Here is a 16,409-nt window from a genome sequence, read left to right on the forward strand (position 1 = left end):
ACACGGATACCACGGATGCTGCTGATTTACAAAAGGATTTAGATCATTTAGTGAGTTTGGCAAATAAATGGCAGATGGGTTTTAATTATAATAAATGCAAGATAATGCATGTGGGCTATCATAATTTGAATTATAAGTATAGTTTAGATAAGAATAACCTTAACAGTGTCATGAAAGTAATGATCTTGGTGTAATAATTGATCAGTCTCTAAAGCCATCCAAACAGTGTGCTGTTGCTAGTGGTAGGGCAAATAGGAGTTTAAGTTGTATCTACAGAAATATTGAATATGAGTCTAAAGAGGTTATAATTTTATTGTATAGGTCTCTTGTTAGGCTACATTGGAAATATTGTGGTCAGTCTTGGGGTCTCTACCTTCGGAAAGACATTGAATTGTTGGAAAGGGTTCAGAGAAGGGTTACTAGCATGGAAGGGTTGTCGTACAAAAAAGAGGACTGAAATCTCTCAAATTGAAGAGAAGAGTTAGGGGGGGTCTGATTGAGATGTTTAAGATTGTAAAGGTAATTGATAGTGTTGATGCATCATGTTTTTTTCATATTTAACAGTAAGAATACTAGGACTAGGGGACACAAATATAAATTTTGGCAGGATAGGAGTCATCTTCAGCTGAAACAGTTTTTATCTGGAGTATGATTAGTCTTTTTTTTTTTGTAAACATTTTGACACATAATTATATTGTTCGAAATTAAAAAAAAATCCCTATTTCTTTCCCTAAACCATTAATTATGTCAAGAAGCTCCAAGTAAACATAAAATATGGATATAAGATTATATATATTTTGGTTCTATCATTACATCAACTTTCACATGGTCTGTTTTTACTTTATTGTCAGAACTATGTACAACAAAAGTGATCATAGAGGGCATTTTATTATTTTACCAGTTAATATGTTTAATAATTTTCCATTAATTTTTATATAAAAAAAAATGTCATAAACTTGCTCGTTTTGAGTATCTAAAAACAAAGTTTTTTTATTTTTATTATTTAAAAATCAAATAAACTCCCTACTTTAATATTTTCCTGAGAAAAATTACACGCATGAAACCAAACCAAACCTATGCTGGTTATTTTCTGTTCACACTATCTTGATAACATTTAGATTTCTGGTTTATACGTACATAGTCTTTCCACGTACTGTCGATTCTTTTTTTTTTTTCTGCTTCTACTAAATGGCAGCAACAGACTCACTAACAATGAACTCACGCAAAAACTGTAGACAAGTGATATCCATTGTGGTATCCGTGTGTGTCGTAATGAGAATAGCTTTCAGGCACCCACATGGTTATGTTGTAGACAAGTGATATCCATTTCTTCACAGCTAGCAACATCCAAGACATTAATATCATCTACAAATTTAAATAATTTATTGACTATCTCTTCATATATGTCATTGATTTAAATCAAAAAGAGCAAAGGTTCTAAGACTGTGCCCTGAGGTACCCCACTTGTGACATTAATCCAGTTTGACTGAACTCCATTTGTAACAACTCTCTGCTTTCTTCCATCCAGCCACTCTTCTATCCAATTTGCTATTTTATCCCTCACATCTATAGATCTAATTTGTTTACAAGCCTTTTATGTGGCACCTTGTCAAATGCTTTCGGAAAATCCAGATACACCAAATCTCTTCACCCTTATCCTCATCTACATAAGTAGTAACCTTTTCAAAGCATCTTAAAAGATTTGTAGGGCACGATTTTCCCTTAGTGAAACCATGTTGACTATCCAATAAAATTTTAAAGTTTGCAAAGCATCTTTTAAAAGACTTTCCAAAACTTTTCCCACAATTGATGTAAGATGAATGGGTCTATAATTACTGGGACAATTTTTATCACTTCCCTTGAAAAGAGGAGTTACATTAGCTAACTTCCAATCCTCTGGTACCTGCCCACTATATATAAACATTAAGGCTCATCTGTTATGTATGTAAATTACTGATGTTAGAACCTCGGGGACCCTTGTCTTCAACACACGCAGGGGTAGAGCACCCACTTTGTCCTACTCACAGAAATTTATTTTTTCTAATCTCAGCTGGTTGAATAGTTTTCAGTGACCATGCTTATTATTAAACTTAAAACGATATTTTTAAATACAGACATCACATGTAGCATTTAAATCAGGCCTATTTTGATCCAGTATGGACTGAGATATAGAAGTCAGGGAAAAATATGTTTTTAAGTGGATGGGACAGCCTTAATGGACCAACGTGTCCCTTGTTGTCCGTAAATGTTATGATACTTGTTTTTCTTTTTTCATGGACAAGAGGTGACTTTCACGTAACAAATAACATTCTATACTACTTTTTGTATTATTTTAATGATTAAGGTCTGTTTGCAGGAACTAAAAAAAAAGTAATTAGGTGTAGGTTTCTTACTGCCTGGTTATATATAAATCAACTCACAAGCTTACTGTGTAGCTTAATAAAAGACAATTTTGGCCTTGTATTATCATAATATTAACTTCCAATCAGAGCAAGCTATCTACTTAGAGTGAAATTAAGGTTCAATCAGGCCATCATTATAGTTAAAGTTATAAAATATATGTATAGATATATTGCAAAAGTCTTTATTTATTTATATCCAACTTCCTTTTTTCCTTGTTTTTAGAAAAACGAAATAATCCATATGCTTTGATTGTAAGCGAAGATTATTTGATGAGTACAAGGTAGGCATTCACTCCTTTGTACTAAAATACATTTATTAATACTGTTAATATAGTAAAGTACTTGGTGATAACATGTTGTGTAATCAGAACGAGAGTAATTGAAGTGTGATCAGAACATAAAATATATTGAAATACTTTGTTTGTTTGTGTTAAAAACTTCTCTCACGGTATAGTTGAGGTCATTTCTTTTTTCTTCAGTTGATTTAGTTGTTTTATGATTTTTAATGTAATTTTTTTATTAGTATTTTATTTTGGTAAAGCCCATATACTACTTGGTTAGCTGAAGAAATACACATCCAGTCATTAATTTTATAATTATTGTTATTTTACTTGCAGTGAAGTACATGCTATATTTATATTATCATTATGCTATTACTCATAACAAGTTTAAAGGTATCCAAAATAATCATATTTCAGTAGACCTGTTTTGGTGACGTAACGTGTACTTATAAATCTGTAATACATTAGGTTTAATTAATGATTACATATATATGTTACAGATTTTTTTCCTTTTTCACCAAAGGTTAAAATTGAAAGGAGAACCGGTGTTGTAAAAAAATCACTGTTATGAGAGGCCTAACTGTATTTCTTTTATTTGCCAACCCAAGCTGTGCTGAGCCTTCAATAGGTGAAACTGCAGTCCACAGCAGTGGGTATGGCCAATCAAAGAAAACATTAGGCCTCTATGTCGTGGGATCTCCTTTCAATCTTTACTTTTGGTGAAGTTATGAGAAAAATCTGTAACATATATATGTAATCATTAAATACTTGGTCCGATATATAATGTGGAATAATGATTTAGGCATGAGCTCTAACATTATTCAAATATCTAAATTATTTTAGGTTACTTTATTGGTGATTAATGAAGCGTAATTGTTATTAGAGGTAAAAATCCTGTAAACTGCATTATGATGTTTAAATATTTAATGATAATTCTACATGATACAATATTATTTATTTCAAAGTGCTTGCTACATGTTACGTGATGAGGCAGATCTATGTGCACATAGCCTTGATATGTTTTGTGATATGTATATCATTAAGTGGATGTGGAATACTGGGTATATGAAAATCATTAGTTTTGAATCTTGTCTGTTAGTGAACATTATATTGAAATGGATTTTTTTTCTCTTACAGTTGGTTATGTAAATTTATGTAACTAAGTTTAAACTATTTATCTTTGAAATGTTTTTCATGAAAATAAATTGAATTTTAAATATCTGAATAAAGTAGAACTTACGTAATAATTACTTAATAATTAATTAATTAATAATTAATTAATTAATTATTAATTAATAATTAATTAATAAACTTGGGATTTATCTCTATATTTTCCATGAATTCTAGAGGAGCTACAGTTTCTGAACTGAGTGAAAAGAATGTTTTAAAGTAAGTACATCTAACCCTGTTTTATTTTATGACATGGTTTATTTATTTTCTAATACATTTTTTATTATTAGTGGTTCTTGTATATTCATTAATGTGTATATGCACATCCTGGCTCGATTTCACTGTGGGTTCAAGTAGTGTATACATTATTAATACGAGGAGTGTTTCACATTTTATTTATACTGAAAAATTCTGCATTAAAACATCTTTAGCTAACTTATATTGACTGAATGTAAACTGGTAATATTATTAAAATGACACAAAATATTTCAGGTGTTTGTGTGGTTAGGTTTTTATTGTTAACATGATCAGCAAAATAAATCTGGATCTATAAATTTATTGCAGTCATTAGGCCTGTCTTTTTCTCTTATTGTTACTAAAACTGTTGAGTAATGAAGTGCCTATAGTTATAAAATTAAAGTTTCTTTAGGTTTGAAAATGCTATGCATAGCTAATCATAATTTTAATTGAACATTTAAATTGTTGAAAAAATATATAATTTACTGAAATCCAGTAACCTATCACTTCAAATCAAAATGGGTGTGTTTTTTCTGTGTGTCTTTAGCAAAGAATAATAGCACTCTCCCAACAGTCTTAAACTGGTATACGATATATTTGTTTGAAAAAAGAAAATTAAGACTAAACTTACATGTAACATGAAAAATACGTACAGTGCTACCCCAAAATGTATATTTTATTAATCATAAAACATTTTTGAGTTTTCTTTTTATAGAATATAACATTGATCTTAAAATCTAACATTAACAAATGTAGTTCTATGATTAATATGGCTGTTTATCCTTGCACACTTAAACTTGTTGAATGTGGGCTTGCTTTAAGCATGAGAGGTTATATCAGGAACGTCGATAGCCAGCACGGGCCCCCTTTCTCTCTCTCTTTTTTAACGTTTTCAAGAATATATTAAAAAGAAGATCCTAAATTAGGACAGCAACGAGCTCATAAACCAGACTTAATAGATATTTGTTGTTACTTTATTAACGTTTTTACGCTTATACTGGTTTATCTATAAAGTAACAAATACATATTAATTATTACTCAAATTATTATTTCAGTCGTTCTTAATGTATCATGCGTCTATATGCTATGAAAAGCCAAAAACTATGATTTTTATCATTAAATGAAGATATAGCCTAAAGATGCTTTACGGCATAACCAGGTTTCATTAATTTTATAGATAAGTTTTATAACTTCTAATTTATCTGTAAAATTAAATTATGTTAATATATGATAGCTAATATTATAAGTCACTTCAATAATTATGATGAAATATAATGTAGTTATATTATAGACCTCAGTGCAGTAGACTTAAGTTTTAAATGTTAAGTGTTTCCAATATCTAGTGCTTTAAGATTTCCCGATAAAGCCCTCTCCAACTTGTTTGCTGTGAAGCTTGAGCTGTGTGACCGAAAGTTTGAGCTGAAAGTAAATGATGTTCGCTTCGTTGGCCACCCTACTCCTCTTTCTCAAACATTCAACCGAGAGCCGTCGTCTGTTCTGATGTTTAACATAGTTTTTGCCCTAAGAGTAGGTACTATAGTTTTTAGGGAAACAGAATTAGTGAAGAGAAAAAAAAAATGAATGAAGTTGAGGATTATTTAAATAATGTGATTTTAACAATATAACAATGAAGCTGTTGTTGCTATGTTATTTGTATCAAAGTCCAAATAAAAACATAAAATGCCTTGATACTTTTATGATTTTGGTGAAATATAAGTAAAGTAAAAAAGAAAACTTTGAGACTAATTGGGAATTTTAATTTGCTGTTTGAAGATGAATGACTGTTCAGTAATAACTAACACTTCAAATTACATTACAATATTCTTTTTCAACATATTTACATTAAATTTGTATTATCTTGCATTTAAATATAAATCTCGATGTAGATATTTTTATTGCTGAAGACTAGAAAGTTCCACAAAATACGATAAAATTTCAGATATTTTTTTTATTGGATACTTACATTTGAAAATGACCGGAATGACTAGGTACGAAACACCGTTATCTTTTTCAGAGAATGTAATTATGTTTAAAAAGGCAACATTTAAAAGGCAACATCTAAGATATCTAGCTAAACAAACTTTCTTAAGTGTTTAACTGCACTTTACAAGATGCATACAATTCTAGCTTCCATGTTTCTTTCATTATATACCATCTAGGCACAGTCTTGTTTTAATAAATTTAATTTCAGCACACATTGTTTAAGTCAAGTTTGATTTTAAAAAAACAACAAACACCTTCAGGTAAAGTTGCTACTTCATCATGTGTTAAAACCATCATCTTAGCCTGGCTGGTGACATAACCGCATCGTCTCTCTTCATGCTGCAGTGCTATAGCTAATCTTTGGCTAAATTTATGGTAGCAGTTCACAATGGCATGACTGGCATTAGCCTGGAACAATATAAACTAATTAAGTTTCCTTTTTTTCATACCCATTTAAATCCAGACACAGTAAGGTAATAATGTGTTTTACACTTTCGTTTCATTAAAAATATACTCTTAGTGTTAGGTTTTTCTTCCATATGAATAATTTGTGTTTTGTATCCACCCATCCACAAAAATTTCACAAGTGTGATGGAACACACAATTCTAAATGAACAAAACCACAACCAATCACCACTAAAGATAACATGATAATATGTTGACTGCAACAATCTACGGTCACTTTTTTTCCACCTCAAAGAATTAGTGTTATAGCTGAAATTCTGATTGTAGGTTTAAACCACTCAAAACAACACTTAATTAATTCTTAAAGACAATGGTAACAAAAACTCCATTTCTACATTTCCCACTTTCATTAAACATTCAGGGCATCTCTACTTCTGTAAGATTAGATAATATTATTAAAAAAATGGAATAATTTGATTATTTTTCATTTTCTTGCATGCATTTATATTGTATACAATAAAAACTTTAATTATGATATTCAGTGATAAACTTTAACGAAGTGCATTGGTTTATCTTAAGAGACAAATTTAAGAATGTAAACAAAATGTTTATATAATAAAGTTTTTATGTACGAATGAAGGATGAAAATAAACTGTGCATTTAAATGATGTAATAACTTGAATTTTTGTGTTTTTTCTTTAACTTTATTGTACATATTTATCAATAAACAAGAACATAAATTATCTCTTCCCTCAGACAATGATCAGTCACCGTATGAACTCATTCTGACTAGATGTCAGTTGGCCCAAGCACTTAAAAAAGTCTTAGAAGAGTAAGTAAACTTCATAATTATATATGTTTTGTATGACAAATTATGGGTACTCGTGCAAGTTCATGTAGAATTAGCTGCTCTTCAAATTCTTACTGATATTGTCTCCATCTTTTCATTTTGTAGTTGCTGAATGAAACTGTTCATACTTTTCCCTGGTAGACAGTGGTTCCCAACCTGGGGTCCGTGAAGGTAATACTGGGGGGTCCATGAGCAATTTTCTTTAATTAAATAATACACGGAAAGGAAGGACACTGAATAATAACACCTTAGAAGCTGAGACTGTCCTATAACTGTCACAATTTTTCTGGCTCTCAAAGTATGTGAGAAAAGCTGTTAAAGTGAGTTAATTATTAGTTAATAAAAACAGTTTGTTTGGTAGACGGTATCTTTCGAAAATGTGGGATCCATGGGGAAAAAAATAAGAGGGGTCCTTTGTGGTGAAAAAATTGGGAACCACTGGTTTAAAGTCATTAAGATTTTCATGTTAAGTAGTTAGTAAACAATAACTTCTGATGATCAAATTCTAAAAATGTCAGTTTTGGCATCACGTTTCTTGCTCCTGTGTCATAGATGTCGATGTCACTCTCTTATGGAGTATTTTTACTGTTTTGTGATTGTCATGTTTGTGATGTAGCTGATTTGTAACTTTTATATTATTTGTTTGACTCGTATTACATTGAAGCCTTAGAAGCACCGGAGAAGTACATCTGAGGATTCATAATTGGATTGAAGTGAGCTTTTGCCTTCCTAACAAGGTTCATCGGACACATAACAAAGACATATTTATTGAGGTTCGTCAAATGAAGTAATCTGACTTACTTGCATAGTTTAAGTTGCACTTTTTTAAACCATAATGTCAAAATGTTGTATTCTCTACAAAAGGAAAACTTCTTTATTATAATGTATATTTTTAGGGGTGTTATAAACCCAACAAAAAACATTCTAACTTAATTAGGCTTGAAAAATTCAAATAATTGAAAATCTAATTTAAAAAGTACTCGGATTATTCATAATTTTTTGCTAACCTATCTTATGTACCTTCACTATGTTAAGAAGGGTTGATTTAAGTTACTGATCAACCCATATGTGAGAATTTTGTACGTTTATAGCTTAATGGTTTATTTACTATATATAATTATACACAGACTGTTCTCTCAATTTAACTAGTTTTATATGTAAGCTTTCAACCCTCTCACAGAAGCCTTCATCCAGTTAGAAGGGCCAAAAGTTCACAAATAAAATATAAGTATTTTAATGTAGAGAACAGGCCGTGTATAATTCTACATACTAATTTACCTAAGTTATGAGTCTTAAAAGAATGATCCACTTACTCTATACATTAGAACTCAAACATCATTTAGAAATTAAGAAAACTAATTCAATGTAACAAACTGACTAGAAATATGTAAATTAGTACACAAGAAAACTAACATCTATACAGATTACAGTGGATTGATTTATCACTTGAACACACTTACTGTTACAAGTTAATGTCATAAGTGTTATACAAAATAATCAAAGCCCAGCATGGCCAGATGGTTAGGGCGCTCGACTCGCAATCTGAGGGTCGAGATTTCGAATCCCCGTCACACCAAACATACTCGCCCTTTCAGCCGTGGGGCGTTATAATGTGACGGTCAATCCCACTATTCGTTAGTAAAAGAGTAGCCCTAGAGTTGGCGGTGGGTGGTGATGACTAGCTGCCTTCCCTCTTGTCTTAAACTGCTAAATTAGGGACGGTTAGTGCATATAGTCCTCGTGTAGCTTTGCGTGAAATCCATAACAAACAAACAAACAAATAATGAAGATATTTTAACACGAGTACCTTCATTTATAAATAGAGATCTCACTCATGTAGCATGAACTAGAAATTTGTAAAATGCAGAGAGTGTTTTTTCTAAAAAGGAATTGCAATTTTTGAAAGGAGGCTTCAGGGTTAATGGGGGATCAACTTGTGACATCTTTGTTTGTAGCATAACTAGTGGACTTGTTAGTTATATATTTGTTACATCTTTGTCATTTACATTTTTTACTTCCCACTTCCTTGTCAGTCAGATATTGTCAGTTTCAGCCAGTCTAAAAACAGTCACTTTACAGATAACTTATGTAGTGAAATTGTCTACAAAATAATATAATACCAACATACTTTTTGAAGAAAAAATTCACATTATACTTGATTGGGTGGTTTACGTAATTGCTATTATTATTATTTGTCTGTAAAAGCAATTATAGCATTATATTTACATATTAGCTATCATTAACTGATGAAATTATTTTACTTAAAACTGATTTAAAAGCTATAGTTATTAATTAAGTATTGTAGTGAATTTAAGAAGCATTTGTTGAGTTTAGACTAAACCAAAACAAAAAGGCAAGGTATTTGACAGTATTAAAAAAATTTATGTTTTATAATAGTTTGTGAATCTTTATAATAAAATGTATATACGATATATAGTTTTCTTTAAAAATTCAATAATATGCTTTTTTATCTATTTTGCAGAATCTTTAATAGATGTGAGAGTTGTATTTGGGTTTTAGTAGAATAGTTTTTTTTTTATTAAAAGTTTATTTTTATATGATTTATTTATTTTCCCTTAGCCACAAGCTATTCAGTCATGCTTGGCAGCATTAAAGTAAGTTTATTAGAGATTGGCCCTATTAAAATAATCCTTTCTAGAAATCTGAAATATTACGATGTTCTCTTTGAATCAACTTTTTGGGAGTTTTTGGATGATAGAATTTAATGGAACTGTATTTAGATTTTAGGTAATTTCTGGTTTCTTTGAATTGAATATATTTTGGGTAATGAAAATATTATTTCTTTATGTTGTTATGTGAAATATATGGACATAATTTTGTTTGTTTCAGTGTGATTCAAATTAGATTGTAATCTACAACTATAGTTATATAAAACTGGTATGGGAGTACAATCTTTTTAAAAAAAAGCTGTGCAGGTTTTGCTTGTAACAGGTCAGAGTTTACGATAGGTCTTTACCCTTTAATGAGGTCTGTTAGAGTGAAAAACTTTAATAAATTTTTTAGATTTATATTTTGATAAAATGTTCTTGTATTCACTAATCACAAAACTCCAGTTATTATATATCAGCTCGTAAACGCCTTTGATATAAAATTTAAATTTCTTTGATAGATTGTTTAGGAAGATTATTGCGTGATGAAATTTATTTGAATGGACTCCACAGTTGTAGAAACACGAGTATAGAGGAAGATGTTTCAGTCTTCCACTTTTCGTCGCCCTCTATACTTGTGTTTCTACAACAGGCGATTGCTGTCCATTCAACTAGGTTTCTTCAATATTTTAATTTCGTTTTTGTCAAATTTTATAAAGCCTTTACTTTTATTGATTTAGATGTCTTAAGAGTTTTAAGGTAAAGCTATTATGAGTGTTTGATTTTTGAAATGCTTTTATTCATCTGGAAATAGTTGTTTCTAATGGACTTTTTCCTGCTTAGAGTTTTTATTTCTTCCTAAGATGACATTTCGGGTTCTATGCATAAAAGAACAACTTTCAGTCATAAAATTGTTTAAACACATATTGGCAGCTTCCTTCTAAGTATACCTGAAACTGCTTTTGAGAGTTTCGTAGAAAATTTATAAGGTATCACTATTATTTAAATTAATTTATGTTTTACATATTATAAAAGTTTGTATCATTTCACTAGTAGTCAGATCTAAGAAGATAAGGCAAAGAGAGTCGAGTACATTATATTAAAAGGAATTTGGATCATCAAGTTGTTGCAGTCCATGTTGTCACATCTGGTCATGCTTTTACTGATGACTGGGTATCTTGATAGTGTGATGGATTTATTATTCTATATTTATTTTAATATTGATGATTGTTTAAATTAAATTTATATTTAGAAATGTATACTGTTAAACATGTATTGCGAAACTCCCACCTATTCTTAACAATAGTAGCCCTGAAGCAAAGTTTCCACTGTAAAAAGCACTATTGTAAGGCTGTCATGTCCAAAAGCCCACTAATAATTTTTGTGATTGTCACTTGACTTGCTGACTCGCATATTTAAAATCATTTTAACATAATGTACCCAACTCTATGTATAAAGACTGAGGTATTTTGTATGAATTAGATTGACTGACACGAATATTCCTAAGAAATGTTACATGAAAGTGCATGTTAATACATTTTGTGTATGTTTACATGTATGTAATTCCCTCCTCTTGTAATGTCTCCTTAAGTAAAATTTGCTTTTAGTAGATAAATTATATAATGCAGTGACATCTGTAGGTAGAATACTTTATTTAAATTTACTTGATGTACGTTAACTGAAAAGTAATGATTGCAGTTTTAAGTCAGACGAATGTGATAAATAATTGAAGGATGTACATGTGTAAAGATTGTTAATCTCTTAAGTTTCCCAAATTGACAATCTTTAGACATGTACATCTTTCGTTTATTTATCTTGTTCATCAGATGTACCTGGTAATGTGCTGTTCCTCATTAACATTTTTTACTGTCTCTTGCCTTCTCCAGGCCCTATCATGGCATGTTGATGTTAGTAGATGTTCAGGAGTTACTCATGACTCTTCCTCATGATGCATCTCCAGCCTTGGTACGTCTAGTGCAAATCACAAGTCCATTGAAGAGCTTGCAACAGTTATCAGCAGATACGGACTTAACCCTAACACAGGTAGATTGGTAATGAAATTCCTGAATACAAACAATTATATTTTTTTGTTTTCTACCAACTGTTTAAAATTGTTTGAAAACAGATTCCTTACATTTTTTAAGATCTGTTTTATTATCATTAAAAAATTCTTGAGCTATTGCATCTGTTCTGAATAATTTAAGGCTATATAAACTTGGTTTCATTCGGACTTTTGTCATCATTAACCAAATGTGCACGGGGTCAGTCCAATCTGACCCGGTATTGGAGAAGGAATACTAACTATGATTCTAAAGTTGCCATGTGTATCAACACAAAATATGGCAAGCTTTTAGTAAAATATACAAGTCTGTTTTACAAAACTTCATGTACTCAAGATATGTCTGTGAATTGATGACATTAGTCTGACTCAGACTCTGATAAGGTGATGTTCATGTGAGGAATAAAAATGCTTTTTGTCCTTCATACAGTTCTTGTTTATTGGATGATTTGCATAACCAAGAAAACCTCTGAAATGCATCTCTACAATTTTTAATATGCTTGCATCTAGTATTTATTCTACCACAAACTGTTGCTAAATTAGCAATGTAGTGTAAAATGAATAGTTGGTAACTCTGATATCAAATACATAATATCATAGTTGTTGTTTAAGTCTCATAACATAGGTAAATTAATATGTAGAATTATAAATAGACTTTTCTCTATGTTAAAATACTTTTATTTTGAGCTTTCTGGCCTCTTACCGGATCCTTCATCGGGCAATAATGTATTGTTGCCAGATGAAGGCTCCAGTAAGAGGGCTGAAAGTTCACAATAAAAGTATTTTAACGTAGAAAAAAGTCTGTTTTTAATTCTACATGCATAATACCATGTTGAATGACATGTGTATTTTGACTGCCACCTGTGCACATAGGGTTAGTGATGGACCAACTTAGAACTGGTAAAAATATAGAAGTTTGAGGTTATTACGGAATCCTTTAAGTTTGAGGTTATTACGGAATCCTTTAAGTTTGAAGTTATTACGGATTCCTTTAAGGTTGAGGTTATTACGGAATCCTTTAAGTTTGAGGTTATTACGGAATCCTTTAAGTTTGAGGTTATTACGGAATCCTTTAAGTTTGAGGTTATTACAGAATCCTTTAAGTTTGAGGTTATTACGGAATCCTTTAAGTTTGAGGTTATTACGGAATCCTTTATCGAAGATTTATAACTTTTCTCTTTTTATTTCAAGATTTTTTAGTTTTACCATTTAATTTAAACAAAATGTGAAAAAAGAGCAAATAAGATATAACCCTCCAAGTTTAAAAGCGCATGTGTTTATAAAAATGTAAGATGTCTATTTACACTATTTTTCAACTCGAATGTTAGAACTTTTGTTGTTTCTGACTTTGTTTATTTATTCACGTCTCACAATTTAAATGTATATTTTTTTTATCAAGTAGTTAAGTTACTAATATCATGAAATGTTTCCCAAAAAATAAAAACATTAATATCTAATTGCTAAGATAATGCCTTAAAAATCCTGTCCAAGTTCTGTTTCAATGTTTTTCTTTTACAAGTAAACAATAAGATACAGGTGTAATATGCAGACACATCGTGTGTTTTCTACATGCTTTAGTGATCAGGAGTATCTAAAAATTTTTTATTTAATTTCTATGCTATCGTAGTGACAACATGTGGTCCAGAAAGTCGTTAAGACTGCATTGTTCTAGTTGCTTTGTTTCCTTGTTTTCTGTGATAGCTAATGTATGTTATGTCTGTGAGGATATTGTAGTATCATACAGCATCCAGGTTGAAAGGATTAGCATTGTATTATCCTTTGCTGGCTGAGTTGCCATGTTCTAAATAATTCAGCTGACCAAAGACGGGACAAAGGTCATGATGTGATGCTGTCAACTGGACAAAGAAAGCAAGTTTACATGTTAAATTCAGATTTGCTTTGTTTAGTCAGATTACTTAGAGATTGTTGAGTGAAGATATAGTTTAAGATTATCATGTTTTAATTCTACAGAGATAAATCCTGAGGGAAAGAAAGCTGTGGAGGTAAACATCCTTCAGTAGAATTGACTGTGATTGTATTTGCACATTGTGCTTTCTGCTTGTTTGTCACAATAAAGAAATTTTCCATTTATTTGCATTTGTCCAGGCTTGTTATTGCACGATTAAAGAAACTCACTCAAGTTATTAAATATATAACACTTCCCTTATTTCTTGATCAAATCTACTGTTATTAGTGGGATTATTTATCTGATACTTGTTGGGAAATTGATTTTGCCTGAAAATACAACAGAGGCAGTACGAAAACACTTTTGTACTGCCTCTGTTAGGAGGTTAAGCACATGTTTGGTAGATGTTTGTAATTGTTGGCATTTTATGACAGCATACAATACATTTCATAATTAAGATCAGTACATATCTGTAGCGACTAGCCCCCCTGATGGCTTAAAGGCAGTACAAAAACACTTTTTTCATTTTACTATGTCATTTTTTTTAATCACCTGTAGCTTTGATATTCTGGTTAGCTAGAACCTCTGTGTTACTGATAAACTATTTGCTTTTTAAAGCTCATGAATTATCATCTAAGCAATATGTTTATTTTCAAAAATATAAATAAAGTGGAATTTGTGGTGCCCTCAATTCTTAGTGATTTCCATTTTCAAATGAAGTTTTTGAATTTAAAAAATTTCAGGTCTTTCAGTTAGTTGGACATTTAGTTTACTGGGCAAAAGCAACTATAATATATCCACTCTGTGAAAGCAATGTTTACATCCTTTCACCAAATGCTCCAACCTGCATGTAAGTACCAGGCTTCTATTTTGTCTTGTCATCAAAATTTTATTTTTAAAATACCTTAAATATTTATATTGAAAAAAAAAAATGTTTCTGAAGATCTTCATGTTGTTTTTGTTGATATCGAAATTTTTCATTTTTTCATAATTTTCTTATGAATGAGTGTTATGAATTCTTAAAACATGTTTTAAAAGTTATTTTTCATATAGTTTAAAGATTTATTTTGTGTAAACTTCTTTTTTTTCCTTAGAAATTCTCCTCTAGTGGAAAAATTTCAAGAGAAATTTGTAGGAATGTCACTCTTATCTCAGATGTCAGAATTCTCTCTCCCTACCTCCCTGAGTCAGGTGGCTAATCCCTTAAACAGTCCACAGGAAAAGGTTAAAACTTTCCTATAATGTGGTATTATATTCAGTTGTAAAATTAACTCTGAATGGATAAGGTCAGCAGCAGTTGGTAACTACAGGGTGCTGAAGAACGTCAGTAGTCTAAAGTACTTGTCAAACTACTTATAGTTTGATAGGTTCAGTAATTAATTTTAATTGTTGAATTTAAGTTATTTTTAGATACAGTTTATGTTATTAGCCATTCACTTTAAGACATGTATACCTAGTTTTATTGGTATTTGTCTGCATTAGAAATCAGAAGAAGAAAAACATGTAGGGTTGAAGTTCAGAACTGGTGGTGTGCCTTGGAATGTCAAGGCCCTTCATGTAGGTCATTTTGTGATTTGTTTTGTTGAATAAGATAGTATTGACATCAAATTTTGTCTTACAGTAACGATGGGTTTCGTTTATGTAGAGAAAAGTAAAAGGTTTTATTTTGTTTATGATTTGTTTATTACTAGTAAAACGTGTCGAAATTTGATAAAATTGAGAGTTGTGGCATTTCACTCAATCTAAACAAGATATTTGGCTACTAAGATAGGCTCTTTCTAAAAGTTCTTCTAAAACTAAAAACCATCTCTGACAATGTTGATACTGTGAGTACTAACCTCATCATCAAAGGTTTTAAATAGTCATCCCTGTTTAAGTACTCGTTAACAGTAGAACAAGTTTAAACCACCCCTTCAGAAGTTTTAAATAGTCATCCCTGTTTTTACTCTTGTTAACAGAATCCTCAGAACCAAACAAAACATTGAATTTGTATTAAAAAAAAAGGTTTTAGAAAGTCACCCAGCAAACCTGTTCAAAACTCAAAACATGTTGAAACATGCTTACTGCACATGAATTAATTTTTTATTAACATAAAACAACATATGCAGTGCTCTGAAAATTAGCTTTTCAAAATCATTGTGACATACAGCAGTCCCCCCAGTGGCACAGAGGTATGTCTGCGGAGTTACAACGCTAAAAAACAGGTTTCAATACCCGTGGCGGCCAGAGCACAGATAGCCCATTGTATAGCATTACACGAAAGTTATGATTTAAACATTTTGCAGTAGAAAAAAGATTTTTTGATAAATTTTAACTGCATTTAAAGAAATTAACATGCATCCATGTGTCACTTTTAGCAGGCCTTACACCTATACATATAACTGTTTAGTAGGGCTTACACCTATACATATAACAGTTTAGTAGGCCTTACACCTATACATGTAAATGTTTAGTAGGCCTTACACCTATACATGTAAATGTTTAGTAGGCCTTACACCTATACATGT

General features: G+C 30.7%; 1 protein-coding gene across 1 annotated transcript in view; it reads left to right on the plus strand.

The window, feature by feature from the left end:
* The window catches only part of LOC106472297 (GATOR complex protein NPRL3-like), a 27,093-nt gene that overhangs the window by 3,899 nt on the left and 6,785 nt on the right, over positions 1-16,409 (plus strand). The window contains exons 2-12 of the mRNA XM_022400899.1: positions 2,626-2,683; positions 4,031-4,072; positions 5,434-5,650; positions 6,282-6,333; positions 7,211-7,310; positions 7,993-8,101; positions 9,909-9,943; positions 11,824-11,980; positions 14,646-14,752; positions 14,997-15,126; positions 15,385-15,459. Of these exons, the coding sequence (XP_022256607.1) occupies positions 2,626-2,683; positions 4,031-4,072; positions 5,434-5,650; positions 6,282-6,333; positions 7,211-7,310; positions 7,993-8,101; positions 9,909-9,943; positions 11,824-11,980; positions 14,646-14,752; positions 14,997-15,126; positions 15,385-15,459 (1,082 nt within the window). The remainder of the gene's footprint in view (positions 1-2,625; positions 2,684-4,030; positions 4,073-5,433; positions 5,651-6,281; positions 6,334-7,210; positions 7,311-7,992; positions 8,102-9,908; positions 9,944-11,823; positions 11,981-14,645; positions 14,753-14,996; positions 15,127-15,384; positions 15,460-16,409) is intronic.

The sequence above is a fragment of the Limulus polyphemus genome, unplaced genomic scaffold, assembly GCF_000517525.1.
Source record: "Limulus polyphemus unplaced genomic scaffold, Limulus_polyphemus-2.1.2 Scaffold5226, whole genome shotgun sequence".
Lineage (NCBI taxonomy): Eukaryota > Metazoa > Arthropoda > Merostomata > Xiphosura > Limulidae > Limulus > Limulus polyphemus.